Raw genomic sequence first — 20277 nt, forward strand, 5'->3', positions numbered from 1 at the left:
TCATCAGTTTGTCTTGTCTTATCCTTTCTTTGTTTTTTTTCATCCTTTTATCTCTATGCTTCATTGTGGGTATTATCTTCTAACCTATGTTCCAGTTCACTGAATTATCTTTGGCTGTATCTAATCTGTTTTAAATTTAGCTATTTTCAATAATTGAATTTCTATTTGCTTAAAAAAAATGTATTGTCATTTTCTTAGTTTGTAGTTCTTTGCTGATTTTTAATGTTTTATCTTAAATGTAGTGAGTCTCCTGATTCTGAGTTTTTCTCTGATAATTGTAATATCTAGAGTTTCTTCTTTGTGTTTCTTTTGTCTGTTTTGCTGATTGGCATTCATGATGTCATGTCTTCTTGTGTGCCTGAATAGCTTTAATTGTTTCTGGACATTTTATTTGTAGAAATAATTTGAGCTTTAGATGATGTCATCATGCAATATGGATTTTATTTGTTCTTGCTATAATAACTACTGGTTATAGTATACTGTGGACATAGCAATCTGAGATTACCTTAATCCAGTTTCAGAAACTGATGTTTTTCTGGGCCAACCAGATGACTTTAACTTGGTTTGCAGTTTGTTGGTGGGTTGATTTGCTTCTGATTCACCATCACTGTTTTGAAACCTAAATGCAGGGGGTTTACCTCAGCACACCTTTGGTGTACCCTAGACTCCACTTTTGTTCCTTTAGCCCAGAAAGGTTGTTAAACCTCAACTCAGTTTCTCAGCTGTCTCTTCACAGTCAATAAATGTCTCCAGTGCAGAATAGCCTCAAATGCCAGGCTCACTCTAAATCACTGACCTATATAAGTTTGGTTCCAGAATTCTTTACTACTTTGTTAGCTGTCGGATGTCTTAAAGCGAAGTATAGAAGTTATTTTTCAAGGAGTTCTACTTACCTTCACTAGTATTGTTGGTCCAAACCACCTAATTCACCATAACCAGAAGTGGAATTCCACTTTCCATTTTTTATATTTGTAGAAACTTATTTGGTGGTGTTAATTAAACTTGCCCAGCTAAGCATTAGAACCGGAATTTAGAACCATTTAGTCTTTTTTCTTTGTCTTGTGCAAGTTCAGTGATGGCTTTTGTTGACTTGCAGATACAGCCTATGCTCATCACAAGGGCAGAATGTCATAGTGGTTAAGAGCACCAACTCTGTAGTCAGACTACCTGTCTTTGAATCCCACTCCTTCACATATTCACATATTCGTTTGTAAAGAATACAAGTGTATTCTTCCCAAATATGTTATCAGGAAAAGCGTACTATTTTACAATCTTATTTTTTCCTTCACTTAGCATGGTTTGATTTTAGCCAAGTTGCTTAACCTCAGACCTCACCTAGAAAAAATTGATTATAATAGAGTCTTCGGGTTATTTCATTATATGTAATATATATCATGTGATTAGAACTGTATTTTCTCCTTTACACATAGTAATCAAGTCAGCAAATTGTCATCAAATCTCATTGTAAGTTAGAGTACTTCTGCTAAATTTATAGATGATCCAATCATAGCTAAAGTTTACTGTTTTTTAACATGAAATTCAGAGGTTTTTACTTCCTGCTTGATCATATTACTGTATTTCAGGGATTCTCTTAATGTGATATGGAATTATTCCTTAGCTACTAAAAAATTTTGTGTAATAGCATATTATTCTCTTGGACCCTTAGGCATAACCAGATATAAAATATATGCTTTACTCATTTGTAGCTTACTCCATCTGGAAGCATTTCCCTTATCAAATCAATGCATTTAATTAAAAATCCTGTGAAGACCTGTGACAAAGTTTATTCCTTTATTCAAAGTTTGACTTCTCAAATCAGACATCGGATGGAAGATCCCAAGTCTTCAGGTAAATATTATGTTTTTTTAGAGCATAGAACAAATAAAAATTGCTATCTGGTTACTGTAAGTATTTTTAAATAAGATGCACCAGTCTTCTTATTTTAAGAAATCCAGCTTCTCTCTTGAAATCTAAGTACGATATGGGTTAATATGTATCCAGCAAAAGAACAATAGTTAAGTTATAGTTGCCTTATCTATGACAGCATGTAGGAGACAATAAAACATTCTTATTTGAACATTTACTTATATATCATTGACATATAGTTAAACAGTGAATAGATAGATAATAAGGAGTAAGCAATAAGAAAGTGATTTGGGCTCTGACTCTGAGACTAGCTTGGTTAATAACTAGGGCAACTTCAGCATCTTGTGTTTCTTGCCTGTAAGAGTGGAACATTTGAATTGTTTAGTTCTTAATGTTCCTTTCAGTTACAGTAGTTTGCCTATTCTATTATTAATGAGAATCTAATAAAAATGAAAGCATTTAAAAACCAGAATCAATCTATAGAAGAATCCTGATCAAAAGGTGATGGGGAGGGGAGGGTACTGGAACAGAACTTCAAATTTTCATGTAATCCAGATTTTCTTGAGCTACTGAGGCTGGATGAACCCACGAAACTATTGTCCCGAGATAATCTTTAAACCTTAAACCGAAAGTATCTCCTGAAGTCTTTGAACCAAGCAACGGTTTAGCTTAATTGATATAGAATGTCTGCCTTGAACAAAAGAACTATCTATATGGGATCAAGCTGACAATAGCAACTCAAAAATTTACACAGGAAGTTTAGGGGACAGTGAGTTTATGTCAGTGAGGGAGGAACAATTCAAAATATGAGGATGAGAATGGTTGTACATACAATTTGAAGAATGTAATCAATGTTGCTGAATTTTGCATGTAGAAATTGTTGAATTGGTGTATGTTTTGCTCTGTTTTCAACAATAATAAAAAAAATTAGAATCTAAAATGTGTTAGCTTTAAAGGATTTTGTTACAAATATTGTACTTTTTCTTTTTAATATTACTTAAGGCTGTAATATATGGAAAAGATTGCCTGAGCACGCAGTTGTTAACCCAAGTATTTATACCTTTGCCCCAGTTTATAAAATATACGGTTGCTAATATATGTAGGAACACTGGTGGCACAGTGTTAAGCACTCGGATTCTAACCAAAAGGTTGGTGGTTCAAAGCCGCCAGCAGCTCCATAGGAGAAAAGACCTGCCAATCTGCACCAGTAAAGATTACAGCTTAGGACACCCTATGGGACAGTTCTACTCCATTATATAGGGTCACTATGAGTGGGAATCAACTCCATGGCACACAACAAGACAATAGTATATGTAACATACTACAAGAGCATTTCCTAACATAATACAGTTTGTCTTTGACATTTTAAAAGATTTTTAATTATCAAAAGTTTAATGTATATGAATTAACCAGATTTTTAAGCTGACTGTACTAAAAATGTTGTTATTTTAGATATTCAGCTTTACCATAGTGAGACATTAGAGCTTATGCTACGCCGATGGTCCAAGTTGGAAAAAGACTTTAAAACAAAGAATGGAAGATATGACATTAGTAAAATCCCTGACATATATGACTGCATAAAATATGATGTCCAGCATAATGGTTCCTTGAAATTAGAAAATACAATGGAATTATATAGACTTTCAAAGGCATTAGCAGATATTGTTATCCCTCAGGTAAGTAATTCTTAATTTTCTTACAGTGTTGTGTAAATAGATCCTTTTTAAATGTCTATCACTAGATAAAAGATAGTTGGTTTTCATGTCCCTATAAAACCCATAACTTTAAAAAAGAAAGCAAGTAATCATAAATAGATATTTTAAACTTTTTGTTTGTTACTTTAAATCACGTTAAATTATTTGGTTTGCTGATAGTTTGATTGTAGGGACTTTTTAAAAAAATTAAAGAATTCATATTCCTAAAGAGCAATAATATACTAACAAACAAAACAACTGAAAACAGTATAGAATAAATCACTTAAGTATTTATTGGCACATGTTGTGTATCTACCTACTCTATGCTATGAAAATGTGTGGGGAGGAGGAGATAAAGGTAGTTGTGGCCCTATGTAAAAAATTTCACGAGTCTTGCTACTTTATGTGAAAGTATTTGGAAAATGATCGTTAGAGGTCAAGATGTAAGTGGTTGTTGTGGAGGGGGCACACTGGTTTTTTTCGTTATAGAAGAATAAAAATAAATATGTAACTGGAATTCAGATAACCGAAATGCAGTTAGGCAGAGAATCAAATTTATAATAAAGGAAAAAGTGACAAAACAACATGAGATCAGGGATATGTTAAAAGAAAAATTTTCCCGATGTTGTATTGGAACCTTCTTTCAGCTCAATTATGAAAAGATGATTTGGTTATTGTAAAAGGAAAATATCAGACATTCCGACTCTGAACCAAAATAAAAAAGCAGGAAAAAATGATATGTATGTGGAAGATAAAGTTTATGAACCAAAATAGCTTTTTGTTGCCTTACAAATGCCATTTATAAAAATGGTTAAAATATGCCAATGTCCCTTTCCAGATATTCACAGAATGTCCAGGAAAGCCTACCAACTTTGAAACACTAAGAATTTAGATAGTGGAAAACCTACCTACAAGCGTTTATGTACATGTTAAAGATAAGCTTATTCCTTCAGCATGAAAGAGCAACTGTATATTTGTTTGATCAGATGTATAATACAGACAGGTATTTTGTATGAATTGGTGATTTACAAACATGAATCCGTTTTAAAGGGGAGGATAAAAATATCTCAAAGTTTAAGAATATGTCTGTGCTTCACTTTAACAAGCACTGACCTAAAAAAAGGAGCTTTTTAAAAGTATTATAATTTAAAAAAGCACCAAAAATTAGTATTGTCAGGCAAGATTTGAGCCATCATTGTATATTCTAAAACAAGTCTTTACACTCAGGTGTTCTCAATATCCATTACAGTGATTCTCTTTTGATGCAGTTAGGTAAGATTTTCACAACAGTTGGAGAAGTTATTTGAAGACACCTTCAAAATTATTTTCCTGAATTAAATAGTTTATCTTTGAAATCTTAGAACTCTTTAGAAAAAATTATGTCCAGTCTTCCAGGAATCAAAGTCCTATTTTTGGTTAATCCATAACTAACTTTAAAAGCTGAGGTCTTTATATATGCTTTCCTGGTGTTCTGAGATTATTTTATAAATTGAGGAGAGGACAGATTGGGGTTTACCTCCCTATTTGAGTTGACAGTTCTTATTATGGCAGAAACTTGGGATTTCTTCTTGTGATAGGGTGTTGAATTCAGTTCAGTAAATATATTATTTTGTTACTTTCATTTTCATAAATCTAAAGGCCTTGGATAAAATGGAGACATTTTTAATGATTGAAAAAATAAAATTTATAAACATGTTGAAAGTAATAATTTGTAATATAACATGGTTTGTAACAGAAAAAAATGAAAATTTTGTATACTTAGTTCTCAAGTGAATAAAGAATATTCCAGGCTTACAGATTTGATGACTCAGTCAAATAATGTAGATTTTTAACTTGTTTAGAATATAGTTTAGGTTAGCAGGAATCATTGGATCTGTGCAAGAAACATGTATATATGTTCTGGTGTACTTCCAAGTGTTGATATGTTCTAAAAAGTCTGTTTCCACCTTTACCATTAAATCAATAAATTCTTTCTTATATCTATGCTTATATGAATTATGTAATACCAGTCATATCTAAGCTTGAATATGATAACCATGGTCTATTCTTGTTATTTTAGTAGTTAAACTAATTTTGTTTCTGACAGGTTTTATGCTGCAATAGAGTTAGTATTTCACTTTTTAACCTTTTTCAATCCTCAGAAAATTGTGGTCATGGTTCAAAACGATGCTTTAAAATAGTCGTGATTGTATCATGGTAGATAGATGAACATCTGAAGACTGAATTTTGTATTAAAATTTTTGTAATTGAGACGGCACACATTTATTAAAGAGAGTTTGAAGACGGTTTCTTTGGTTATCTGTAGATTATGAAATTCTGAGGTTTCTTTATAATAGCATTTGCCATATAAAGCCCATTGACACAATTCATTGAATAGTACCACATAGAAAATCTTTAAATAGCCTCATTTATTTTAATTAGTTCTGTTAATCAGAGAAATATTGTAACTGCATATGAGAACTTTGATATCTAACAATAATTTAGAGTTGGTCGGTGGTGGCAGATGAGCAAAATATATCACTACACTGAAGGGAAAAGTTTATTACAGAAGTAATGTATCTTTGTTGTGAAACAAGAAAATGTAGACATAGCAAAAAAAAATCACTATAATATTACTAACTAGAGATAAACACAGTTGATGCTTTGGAGTATTCATAAAGGCCTTTTTCCTTAAATTCATGCACGTATGTGTTTTCTCATTAATGCCTGTATATAGCAAATGTATTCTTTACAAAAAAGGAATAAGGAAAGCATAGTATTTTACAACCTGATTTTTTCCCATCATTTAGCATCAAGAACATCTTTCCATGTTACTAAAACTGTGTATATATCATTATTACTAATGGCTGAATGGTGTGAATGTATAATAATTTATTTAGCAAATTTCTGGTATTTAGAAATCTATTATTTTTTTTTTAAACTCCCTAGAGTATTCTGTAGCTTCAGAAAATTTTTACCAGTTTTCATCCAGACTAGCAGTGTATGAAAATTCTTGTTTCCTCTTACCTTGTTAATAACAAATTTGTTTAGATTTTTTCCCTGATGATTTTTTAACTTTATTGAGGTATAATTGGCATGCAATAATATCTACCAATTTTAAGTGTACATTTCAATGAGTATTTTCTTTGTTATTTTTTTCCTTCAATGAGCTCTGATAAGCATTTACACCCATGTAAATACAGTCAAGATACAAAACATTTTCATTGCTCCAAACAGTCTCCTTTTGATCCCTCTCATTAAATCCCCTCACTCGTGGCCCCAAGCAACTACTTCTCTGCTTTTTTTTAATGTGGTAAAATACACATAACATAAAATTTGCCATTTTAACTATTTTTAAGTGTATAATTCATTGACTTTAATTACATTCACAGTGTTGTACAACCTTCATCACTGTATATTTCCAAAACTTTTTTCACCACCCCAAACAAAAATTCTGTACCTACTAGGCAATAACTCCCCATTTCCCTTCCTTCCCCAACCCCTGATAACCTTAATCTTTCTGTCTCTATGAATTTGCTTATTGTAGATATTTCATATAAGTAGAAATACACAATATTTGTCCTTTTGTATCTGGTTTGTTTCACTTAGCATAATCCCCTGATGATTTTTTTAATCCAACACTTTTCTTCTGTTTACACATACGTCCACAATAACCTATATATCTCTTCTGCACACCCATTTAGCAATCATCTTATCTTGATAAGATTATTGACTTAACTTGCCATGATTGGGAAAGTAAGCTTTAGTTTACATTAAATGGCCCCAAGAAGTTCCATTTTCACAGATCTTCTATAGGATCAATCTATAGTCAAACAGCATTTTCTTTATTAAGCAGATTTGAGGTCTGTTATCCATACTGATGTTTTGCCATCTGAATCTTTACGGAGATACCTGATATCAGGAGGTAACCTTTATTTCAGGTAGCCTAGAATGAACTTTCTGTGATGGTGCAATGCTTAGCAACTGCCTAACTGAAAGGTTGGCAGTTCAAACCTATCCAGTGGCTCTAGGGAAGAAAGACTTGGTGATCTGCTCCCATAAAGATTACAGCCAAAGAGACCCTATGGAGCAGTTCTGCTCCATCACATGGGTCACTATGAGTTGAAATCCACTCAGCAGCACCTAATGACCACAACAGAGTGAACTTGGAGAAGGTTTACCCTTTCCCCTTCCCTCCTCCATTTCTCTTCTCTCCCTTCCTCCTTTCTACTTTTAACCTCTCTCTCTGTTCCCCTCTCATACACATCACAATTTTTTCTTTTCTTATATCAGGCTGTTTTCTAATCTGCCATTTTAAACTGTAATTTTTATTACAATTACTATGTTTTCTTGACACTCTAGATTATAATAATAATTTATTATAAACCTTATTACCTCATAGTGATTATAGACATTATTGAGTTTGATAATTTTAGAACATTTTTGCTCACCACTAGTTAAAACTTTAAAAATATTGGCCAAAGGCTTTTGAAGAATTTATTAGTCTTTATAATCTTTGACATTTGGATAGACAAAAATCTCATGGCTTTAATTCATACTTTAAAACTATATTAAATATATAAATTTTGCATATATTTATTGACTATTTAAATATATGAATGTATTCTGTGCTTTAGCGTTTGTGGCCTTTGTCCATCTTTCTTGTAGAGTTTGTTTTTGCATTTGGAACCTCTGGTCGTGTTGAGCTAGTACCCACAAAGATTATATTCATCCTCTTCTCTTCAGAAATTACTTGCTTTTTCAGTTCTGCTACAAAAATCCTTCCGATTATACTTAATAGTTTCAGGAAGGGTGTGTGTGTATATTTTTCCTCCACTATAATTTTCTAATTTAAGGGTGCATTTGTTAGACAGAAATCTTTGTCATATACCTTATTACTAATACGTATTTTCTGCTCAGGAATATGGTATAACTAAAGCTGAAAAACTGGAGATTGCCAAAGGCTACTGTACTCCTCTAGTTAGAAAAATTCGTTCTGACCTTCAGAGGACACAAGATGATGACACTGTAAATAAACTCCATCCTGTGTAAGATACTGTACTGATTATTTACATCTGTGGGCATGTGTTTTTTTGCATATTTCAAATCTAAGTTACTTTTTAATGTTCCTATGAAGAAGTTCCAATGTCCAGAGTTTGGCAGTATGGCACACTGGGGAAATAACAATTATCTAGCGTGGTGCAAACAGTTAAGTGCTCAAATACTAGCTGAACTGTTGGCAGTTCAAACCCACCCAGAGGCACCTGGGAAGACAGGCCTAGTGATCCGCTTCCAAAAGGTCACAACATTGAAAACCCTGTGGAGCAGTTCTATTCTGTACATATGGGGTTGCTGTGAGTCAGCATCATCTCAGCGGCAACTAACAACAATAACAACAGGCATTCCTATTAGCTTCCAACCAAGTTTCTTTTTGGCTCCAAATTGGAGAAAAACTGAGGTGAAGGGAAAAAAAGGCTATGTGTCATCAGCTAAACTATACCCCATTCAGCAGCATAAACGTCTTTGAACTTCTTTAGGACTATGACCTCTGTCATTGCTAATAGGGAAGCTTAAATAACCTATTTATAGTGAACTTGATTAATATTACCAGTAAATCTCCTTTGACTAATCTCAGAAGTTCCAGCTAGTTTCAGTTAGCTTCGTATTAGAGGAATAACTAAGATAATTCCTCAATTGTAGTTAGAAGAGTGATAGATTTACTTATTATGGTCTTTTACTTCTAGTAGGAGTAAATTTCGTGTTACAAAATAATTTCAGTACTTAACTACCTTTATAGTTATGTTTTAATACTGTCTGCTTGTGACCTTAGGTATTCCAGAGGTGTTCTGTCCCCCGATCGTCATGTGCGTACTAGATTGTATTTCACCAGTGAAAGTCATGTGCATTCTTTACTCTCTATTCTTCGCTATGGTGCCTTATGCAATGTAAGTAGAATCAGTTATTCTGATATAACAAACAAATATGTTGCCTTGAATTTGTAATCAGATCACTAGCCCTGCTATTGTTAATGTGAAATTTTTTATAATTCATTATTACCTTTTACAGTTCATCACTTTTCAAGTGTCTGCTGTATCCCAAGCACTGTGCCAGACGTTGGGGATAAAGACATGTTCTCTTCCTTTCAGAGAAGACCCATTTAAACAAACAATAATACAAAGCATTTTAGGTGCTGTTAATGCTAGTGGTAGTGGGATAAAGAGAAGCTGATGAATTTGAGTTATTTAGGTGGTAGAATTGACAGGACTTGGTATATGGTTGAGTATAGTGCGTGTTATCTATTGTTATAAGATAAATCATACCAAAACTTAACTGTCTTAAAACAACCACGGTCATTTTATTTTTATCTCTCATAGCTCAGAGGATTGACTGGTTAGGCGGTTTTCACTCGGGGTTCTCATGGACTTGTAGGCAGATAGTGGCTGCGGCTCTAATGATTTCAGAGGTTTTCTCCCATGTCTGGTACTTGATACTGGCTGTCAAGTGGTTCCTCAGCTGGGGTTGTAGACCAGAATATCTACATGTTACCTCTTCATGTGACCTGCTTCTACCCAGACAGCTGGCAGCTGTGTTCCAAGAATGAACTTCCTAAGAGAAAAATATGCAAGTGTATGACATTTTTATAACCTAACTTCTGTAGTCACATAGTGTCATTTTTACTGAGCTCTGTTGGTTGAGACAGTTACAAAGTTCCATCCAGGTTCAAACGGAGGGGAAATAGGCTCATAACCACTAGATGGATAGAGTGTCAACATCACATTTTTTAAAGAGTACATGGGATTGGATATATTGTGGCAGCCATCTTTAGAAAATACAGTCTACCACAACAATTCATATTCCTCTCACATGCAGAATTCACATAGGAGGAATATGAATTCCTCCCCTAAACCCCCTTGCTCCCTGGTCTTATCCTATTACAGCATCATCCTGAAATCCAGGAGCTCATGTTCTAGATCAAGTCCCGATGTGGATGAGATTCCTTGGATAAATCTCGTTGCGCTGTACAGGACACTCAATCTGAAGTTCTCAGAGTACTAAATCTCAATCCAAAGACCTGTGAACTAAAGAAACCACTTATCTGCTTCTCACACACCCAGTGTTCAATGGTGGAACAGGCATAGGATAACCTGCTCAAAAAAGGGGAAAACAGAAGTTACACAGCAGTCCCTGGTCCATAGCAATTTTAGAATCTACCTAGGTACATGTTGCCAGGTCCTTAATTTTAGGACTATCATACTGCTAGGGAGTTGCTTACAGTGGCTCTTAGCTTCATAGTTTGAGCTCTTGGTTGCTACCTCTGGGTCATCCTTTTTCCGTAAACATAGCCCGTGTTTGCAACTGAGTAGTTTCCTCAACCTCCTTCCTCCCCGAAGAAGTTTGGTAATTCAAAAGTCTGTTTATTTTCAGTTTAAGATGGTGCAGTTTAAAAAAAAAGAAAAGTTGTGGGCTTTTTATGTATCAATTTATAATCTACTCCGTTTGACAAAGTCACACCCTTGAGACTCTTAAGGATAAGTCCTTTCTATCTTGGTCTCCTGGAAGACATGCTCATAAGATAACTTAGAAAATCTTTTGTCTCTTTGAAGGATTTGTGAGGCACCTCCTTACATCTTTCTGAGGTCTGTTTTGTATGATATTAAAACAGCCACCTCAGCTCTCTTTTGGGTACTATTTGCATGGAATATTTTTTCCATCCTTTCACTTTTAAACTATTTGTGTTTTGGCGCCTAAGATGTGTTTCTTGTAGACGGCATGTAGTTGGTTCTTTTTTTTTTAATTCATTCTGCTACTCTTGTCTTTTCATTGGAGGGTTTAATCCATTTACATTTCTGGAAGGACTTGCTTCTGCCATTTCTTGTTTGTTTTTTATGTATCGTATACTGTCTTTGTCTCTTATTTCCTCTAATACTGCTAACATTTGTATTTAGTCAATATTTTGTACTGAACCATTTTGATTCCCTTCGTCTTTCCTTTTGTGTATATTTTTTAGATGTTTTCTTTGTGGTTACCATGGGTATTACATTTAACATCTTACTTAATATAGCAACCTGATTTAAATTGATACCAACTTAACTTTAGTAACATGCAAAAACTCTATTCCTATAACATCCCCCCCCCGTTTTTGTTGTTGTTATCACCAATTACATCTTTATACATCATATGCCCTGTAACATAAATTTATACTTTTTAATGCATTTGTTATAAAGCATGGAGGACATAACAACTAGAATACCCAACCAAAAATACTTTAAACCTGGTCCTTATACTTTCCCATGAAATTACCTTTAATGGAGACCTTTTTTTTTGTGTATGGCTTTGAGTTACTGTCCAGTGTCCTTTCGTTTCTGTCTGAAGGACTCCCTTTAGTGTTTGTTGTAGAGTAGGTGTAGTAGCAACAAATTCCCTCAATTTTTGTTCATCTGAGAATATCTTAATTTTGCCCTCATTCATGAAGGACAGTTTTGCCAGATATAATATTCTTGCTTGACAGTTATTTTCTTTCAGCACTTTAAATATGCCATTCCACTGCTTTCTGGTCTCTTAAGATTTCTGAGGAGAAATTGATGCTTAGTCTTATTAGGGATCTTTTGTATCTGACAGTTTGCTTCTCTTTTGCTGCTTTCATGATTCTTTAATTTTTGAGAGCATGATGAAAACGTGTCTTGGTGTCAACCTTTTTAGTTCATGCTACTTGGAGTTCATGGAGCTTCTTAGATTTGTAGATTTATGTCTTTGGAACATTTTCTGCTATTATTTCTTGAAATAGTCTTTCTGTCCCTTTCTTTCTTTTCCTTCTGGCATTCCCATGGTGCATATGGTGTCTCACATTTCTATTAGGCTGTGTTCAGCAGTCTTGATCCTTCCTTACTGCTATTCAGACTCAATAATTTTGATTACTTTATCTTCTAGTTGGCTGTTCTTTCTTCTGCCAGCTCAAATCTGCTGTCAAGCCCCCTTCAATGAGTTTTTCATCCCATTTATGGTATCTTTCAACTCCAGTATTTTTTGGGTTTCTTTCTATAGTATCTATCTTTTTCTTTCTATTCTCATTTTATTCATGCATTGTTTTCCTGATTCCTTTTAGTTTTTTGTCGGTGTTTCCCTTTAGTTCTTTTAGCATGTTTAATATTTGCTATTTTAATTTTTTCTAATCTGTCCATTTTTAGGGATTCCACAGAGACAATTTCTTTATCTTTGCTTGTTCTTTTGAGTGGGTTGTCATTTCCAGTTTCTTTGTTCGCCTTGTGATTTTTAATTGAATCTCAGACAGTATGTTATAGTGTTTTGGCTTTCTCAATTTCCCCATATACACAGCAGTTTTGAAAACACTGATATCCTCAAGGAATTCTTAGGCAGGCACAGACTTCAGGCTTTGCTCACTGTTCCCTCCCACACCCTGTGAGGCCCTGATTTAGACCAGACTGAACTTACAGTTCTTCAGACCGCTCCCATACCAGTCAGAACGTACACATTGAACAGTGCACCAGCAGGATCTGTTATATTGACTTTGGAGCTAGAGATTGGGGCCCTTTTTAATGCACAAGAGAGTTGTGGGTCAAGTGTACCTGTGGCTAGTGCTCCACAGCAGTCAAATGGCTTCCAGGACAGGGATGGATGGAGACAATGGAAAAATAGATTTTCCTACTGTTTAAAATTTTCCTTTACCTTGCTTCAATTTGCAGCTTGTTGATTCTATCATTAACCTGCTTTTTGAGAGTTCTTAGAGGATTGAGTATAGATTTCTAGTTGCTTTTCTCGGTGCTTATGTGGGAGGGCCAGGATCTTGGAGCTGCTTATGCCGCCATCTTCCCAGAAGTCCTGGTCTTAAGAAAGGGTTTTACAGTCGTACCCTTGGTGTAAAGATGAAGCTATATTTTCCTGACAGAACCCTGTATTTGTTCTCTCCCAGGAAGCCACTTTTTAATTATAGGATTGTTTGCCTCTGGAAAAACTGGGAATGAGAAGTTTATTTTTGAAGCCAGCCAGTCCTAGCTCCTTTATAATGAACAGTTTGTCCTTTAGCTTATCTCTTCTCATATTTTATCACAGACAGTGAGAAGAAGCTTGTGACACTTTCAGTATTCTTGGAAATCTACATAGCTAGCTTACTGAGTTCATTAGGTATGCATCCTATTTTTTCCTTGTCTACAGGCTACAGTGTTTCTACACTTTCTGCCACTACATAGTAAGGGTTCTTTTTCCTCTAACTCCCAACGACATTTTCCTTAACTCACCGACAACCTCCTCAAGGGTTTTAAGGCTTTCACTAACACTCTTCCTTTTAGGCTCTTTAGGCTTTCACCAACACTCTCCTCCAGGCCCTTCCAGCGCTACTGATAGGAAAGATGAGTTTTTGCATGTTATTGAAGTTAAGTTGGTATCAGTTTAAATCAGATTGCTATGTTTAGTAAGATGTTAAATGTAATACTCATGGTAGCCACAAAGAAAGCATCTAAGAAATATACACAAAAGGAAAGACGAAGGGAATTAAAATAGTTCACTACAAAATATCAACTAAACACAAATGCTGGTGGTACTGTAGAAAATGAGAGACAAAGACAGTATAAGTAGAGCTAAGTTTATTGGGCATCTATTGAAGTCAGGCTACATTTCTAAAATAAAAACTGAACAACTTGATTCTGTTAAAAATCTGTTATTCCAAGGGAAAAAATTTACTTGTAATTATTAAAGTGAAAATTAAAATCTATACTAGAATCTCTTTTTTCTAATTAAAAAAAAATTAATTTCTTTATAAGTCAGTGAGAAACCCTGGTGGCATAGTGGTTAAGAGCTACCACTAACCAAAAAGTTGGCAGTTTGAATCCACCAGGCACTCCTTGGAAACCCTATGGGATAATTCTACTCTGTCCTGTAGGGTCGCTATGAGTTGGAGTTGACTCGATGGCAGTGGGGTTTTTTTGTTGTTGTTTATAACTCAGTATCTAACTGGTATTATCCATTTAGCAGTCTGTAAGTAATAAATGTGACACCTTTATCTACTCCTTAGAGCAGACCTAGCAAAATCTATAATTGCAACACTGAATTATGTATTAGATGGTGGTATTGTTTATCATCTGGTATCGTAAAGACCAATAGATCTTGTCACCTGGTGGAAATTTTTATTATTTCAACTTAGTCATTTATAGTAATTCATAGTTAGTGAAGCTTAGTAATAATGTGCTAATTTATATTTTCCTTTCTCAATTTTGGAAAAAATACTAATCATTGCACACCTGAACATACATACACACACATGCACACTCGCATAGATGCAGTTTTTACTCTGAAATGTTGCTTAGTTGGGAGTAGTTGCTCTGATGACTTGGTCAGAGCATTTAGAGGTGTAAATAACCATATGTTGAAATGAAGCTTAGAATGCATGTAATTGCATGGTGTTGATTTAACTTTAGTCTTCCAAAAACTTCAAGAGGGGAATGCTTCAAGAAGGTACGTCTAAATTTAAAATAGAAATCTGTACTGAATTTTTTTTAACAAGTAATCAACTTATAGTCTTATAAGTTTGGGCTTTTGCATATCAGATTTTACATGTAAGACAAGACACATTGTATATTAAAGTTCAAAATATTATATGCAAAAATTGTTAGGTGCTTTTGTATATTTGTAATGCTTATAACACGTATAAGGTAAAAGAAAGCTATCTGTGATGTTTGTGAGGTATTAGCAGATCCTATTGACCGTTTGTACCTTGAGTAGTTTTATCTCTCCAGATAGAATTTTCTACTTTGAATGCTCGTGATGTGTGTTCTTTAAGATTCCTTTCAGCTCTGATGCTCTGTGATTACATATTTAAAGACTGATGATTCTCCAAATGAAGGTGGAAAAATGGAGAAGAAGATAGTGAGATCAGTAGAATCCACATAGTCCTGCTGATTTTTAGTAATACTGCAGTGTAATGAGGGGTATTTATTGATAAGCGTGTATTGGATATACCGACTATGTTGGTGGGAAAAAATAGCACCAGTCTTACAGGATAGTGTTTTGAGTTTATGAAGCATGGTATATTACACTAGGTACTTTGAGACTTAGAAGTCTAAAAACTGCCCTTAATCTCAGAATTCAGTAGTATGTTTTATATTTCAAGAGATGATTTTGACTTAAAGCAGTTTTAGAAGGAAGTTACCACTAGAGTCACTAATACTGCTGGTAAGATATTTTTAAAATAATTCACTTAAACAAGCCTAAGTAGCTTATTGAGACTTTTAAATATAGGGGAATTATTTCGAAATGTCATGCATATGAGATGATAAGTATTCACTTTATTTGTATGACATTACTCAGAATTAAACAAACTACCATAATGAAAATAGAATGACTTTGAGCTGATGCAATATGAGAAAATACTTACGATATACCTTTTGTTCAGGAATCAAAGGATGAACAGTGGAAACGAGCTATGGATTATTTAAATGTTGTCAATGAACTCAACTACATGACTCAGATTGTTATCATGCTTTATGAGGATCCTAACAAGGTAACAATTCTTGATTTACATTTGTTACCAGAGGTAAATAAATAGCTTAAATTTCCTCATTTTGAAAATGTTCTGCCATATTTTTTAGGATCTTTCCTCAGAGGAACGCTTTCATGTTGAATTACACTTTAGTCCCGGAGCCAAAGGATGTGAAGAAGATAAAAATTTACCATCTGGCTATGGGTATAGACCAGCTTCCAGAGAGGTAATGCGGATGTACCTCTCAGTGCTTGTTGATTACAATTCTGTATTTTCATGAGGTTTTTATAAAAGTTTTCTGTTACGTACTATAATTCATACCTCAGCTACTAAAAAGCAAGGTGGTTTAAATTTTTTAAGTATGATTTGGATATATAACACCTTTTTGCATGTTAGGATGCTTATGAAATTTATTTAGTGTGTTTTGGATTTTAAGGCCAAGTTTACAGTGGGTAGCAATAGTTTTTGTTTTTCACTGTTGTTGTTTTACTTAAGGATTATTATGTGCTAAACATTGTGCTAAGCTCTTGGTATGAATTACTGCATTTTAATCCTTACACTAACCTTACGAATTTAGATTTATACTCATTTTTAAAACTTTTTTATTAAATTATAATACATATTGATAAAAGTACCTAAATCATAAAAGCTTAATGAAATATCACCAAATGAACACAATTGTGAAATGACCAGGCAAGTTATGTATACAACATGATCATCATCCTAGAAGCCGCAGTTGTGCCCCATCTCAATTATCACCTCCCTGTGTTCTCCTCACATGTGGCTACTATCATGATTTTGATTAACTTTACCTATTTTGAAGTTCATATAAATGAAATTGTAAAATATATGTTCGCCTTTTTGGCGGGGGGCACATAGTGCGAAATTGGTTTGGCTTCTTTCATTATTTTTGTAAGATCCGTCCATCTCTTTCTTCATTCTTGTTACCATGTAGGATTCTATTAATAAATATAGGACATTGTGTTTATCCATTCTGTTTTGATGATCACTGGATTTGTTTCCACTTTGAGGCTATTAAGACAAATGCTTTTATGAACATTCTTGTACAGGTCTTTTGGTGAGCAAATGTACACATTTCTTTTGGATATGCATCTAGGAGTAAAATTGCTGGTTCTTAGGGGTGCATAAGTTCAACTTTAGAAGATACTGCGTTTCCATATCCTTTTCAGCTCTTGGTATGATCAGTGTTTTTAATTTTAGCTATTTGAGGGGTTTGTAGTGATATCTCATTGTGATTTAAATTTGCTTTATCCTCATGACCAGTATGGATTAGCACCTTTTCATATATTTAATGGCCATTTGGATATGCTTTTTTTGAAGTGGCTGTTCAAGTCTTTTGCCCGTTGTCCTAGTTATCTAGCGCTGCTATAACAGAAATACCACTAACAGATGGCTTTAATGAACAGAAATATATTTTCTCACAGTTTAGGAATCTAGAAGTCCAAATTCAGGGCACTGGCTCTAGGGGAAGCCTCTCTCTCTGTCTGCTATGGGGGAAGGTCCCTGTTTCTTTTCAGTGTCTGTTTCTTGGGAACCTTTCTGTATGGCGGTGTCTATCTTCCCCTGTCTGTGCTTTCTTGCTTCTCTACCTAATCTACTCCTTTTATGTCTCAAAAGTGATGGGCTTAGGACACAGCTTACATTGATATGGCTTCATTAATGTAATAAAGAAAACTGTATTCCCCAAATGGGATTACATCTACAGGTGTAGGGGTTAGGATTTACAGTACCTATTTTGGGGAGGACACCGTTCAACCCATAACACTCATTTTAGTTTGGTTGTTTACTTCTTTTTTTAATATGCTGTTTTCTTATTGATTTGTAGGAGTTTATGTATTCTGGATTTAAGTTCTTTGATATTTTGTTAGAAAATATTTTTTCCACTCTATAACTTCCCTTTTAACTCTCTTAATGGTATTTTGTTAGAAAATATCTTCTTCACTTTATAAATTTGGTTTTAACTCTCTTAATGGTATTTTTTGAGTAATAGAAATGCTTGCTGTTACTGTATTCTGAGTTATCAATCTTTTCACTTCTGGCTAGTGTCTTGTTTAGGAAATTTTGGACTACCAAGTTCATGGAGAAATTCTCCTGTATCATCTTTCAAAAGTTTTACTGTCTTCCAGATTTAAATCTACAAGCCGTTTGGAATTAACATTTCTTTATGTGTGAGAGTAAAGTTTTACCTTTTTTTAAATGGATATTCAGTGAGTCCCCTTCAAAAGACTGTACACCCACTTCTCACCAACATGGTTAGGTTACAAAGACCAGGTCATTATGCAAAATTGGTGTTATGTGAAAATGGAGGATGACCACATCAGATCACAAAACGGAGGATGACTACACCATTTTATAACTGCTAAATTACGTCATTATATAACTGCCAAATTACATCATTCCATAACTGCCAAACCACTGAGAATCATGGCCCAGCCAAGTTGGCATATAACCTTAACCATCACAGCCAGCGTTAGTCTCACCTTGCACCTCGACGTTCGTTAATGCCAATCAGATGTCGTTAATGCGCAAAATAGTTGGGTAGTAGATTTTTTACTGTTGTCGTAAATGCAAAATGTTGAATGATGAGATAGTAAGTGAGGAATAGATGTACTTTCCCCCATGATGCTATGGTGCCAATTCTAAGTGTCCGTGTGTACATGAATCTGTTTCTGTACTCTATTTTGACCCTTTTGTCTATTTACCTGTCTTTGTGACAGTATTTATTGCCTTAATTGTTGTAATTTTTTTTGAAGTTTCTATATCCAGTAGAGCAAGTCCTCCTATTTTGTTCTATTTTAAGATTTCTTTGGCTATTTTTGGCACTTTTTATTTCCACATAAATTTAAAATCAGCTTAGCAATTTTAACAATAAAACGTGTTGAGAGTTTGATAGGGATTCCATTGGCTATAGATCATTTTGGGGAGAATTGTCACTTTAGCTATGTTGTTTTACAATCTATGATGATGATGACTGCTGTCAAGGCAACTCTGACTCATGGCAACCTTATGTAAAATAAAATGAAATGCTGCCCAGCCCTGCATCATCCTCATGATTACTGGCATGTTCAAGGGCATCCTTGTGGCTGTTGTACCAGTCTATCTCACCAAGGTGGTAAGATGCTTTCCTGTTTGATCTAAATTTTTGAATTTAGGGTATACAGTTGTTCATAGTAACTTTATATTATCTTTTTATTGATCTATAACAACATCCCTTTTTTCATACTGATAACTTTTTTGTATTCTCATCTTAATTTTTTCTTGATGAGTCTTGGCAAGAATTAATGATTTATTAGCCTTTTCAAAGAACTGATAAATTACCTTGTTCGTTCTCTCTTTTGTGTATTCTATCTAGTTCATTAATCTTTTTTTTTTTATTGTACTTTAGGTGAAGGTTTACAGAACAAATATTTTCTCATTGAACAGTCAGTACACATACTGTTTTATGACATTGGTTAACAACCCCACGATATGTCAACCCTCTCCCTTCTCGACCTATTTTTTTTTTTGGTGAAAATATACATAGCCAAATTCAAAAATTTCTACATGCACAGTTCAGTGACATTGATTACGTTCTTCTAGTTGTGCTGCTCTTCTCACTGTAGATGAAGGTTTACAGAACAAAATAGTTTCTCTTTAAACAGTTAGTACGCATGTTGCCCTGTGACAATGGTTAACAACCCCACTACATGCCAACACTGTCCTTACTCCTATCACCAGCTTTCCTGTCCCCTTCTGCATTCTAGTCCTTGTCCCTGGACTGCTGTGCCTCATTAGTCCCATTTTGTTTTATGGGGCTGTCCAACTCCCGGCTGAACGGTGAACCTCGGAAGTGACTTTGCCACTGAGCTGAAAGGGTGTCTGGGGGCCATGCTCTTGGGGTTTCTTCAGTGTATTTCAGGCCAGTAAATCTGGTCTTTCTTTTCTGTGTGTTAGAATTTTGTTCTACATCCTTCTTCAGCTCTGTCCAGAACCCTCTGTTGTGATCCCGGTCAGAGCAGTCCGTGGTGGTAGCCTGGCACCATCTAGCTGTACTGGACCCAGTCTGGTGGAGGCCTTGGTAGCTGTGGTCCATGAGTCCTTCAGACTAATCTTTTCCTTGTATCCTGTTCTCTTCATTCTCTCTTGCTTGCAAAGGGATGAGACCAGTGGAGTATCTTAGATGGCTGCTCACAGGCTTTTAAGACCCCAGACACTACTCACCAAGGTAGAATGTAGAACATTGTCTTT

The 20277-nt window shown here is 34.6% G+C and overlaps 1 protein-coding gene across 16 annotated transcripts in view; it reads left to right on the forward strand.

Annotated features, from left to right (window-relative positions):
• Positions 1-20277, forward strand: part of PPIP5K2 (diphosphoinositol pentakisphosphate kinase 2) — an 87239-nt gene that overhangs the window by 21221 nt on the left and 45741 nt on the right. For all 16 annotated transcript variants that reach the window (XM_023730135.1, XM_023730137.1, XM_023730140.1 and 13 more), the window contains 6 exons: positions 1707-1848; positions 3319-3542; positions 8460-8587; positions 9370-9484; positions 15943-16050; positions 16139-16255. In XM_023730135.1, the coding sequence (XP_023585903.1) occupies positions 1707-1848; positions 3319-3542; positions 8460-8587; positions 9370-9484; positions 15943-16050; positions 16139-16255 (834 nt within the window). The remainder of the gene's footprint in view (positions 1-1706; positions 1849-3318; positions 3543-8459; positions 8588-9369; positions 9485-15942; positions 16051-16138; positions 16256-20277) is intronic.

Source organism: Trichechus manatus, unplaced genomic scaffold, assembly GCF_000243295.1.
Source record: "Trichechus manatus latirostris isolate Lorelei unplaced genomic scaffold, TriManLat1.0 scaffold00032, whole genome shotgun sequence".
NCBI lineage: Eukaryota > Metazoa > Chordata > Mammalia > Sirenia > Trichechidae > Trichechus > Trichechus manatus.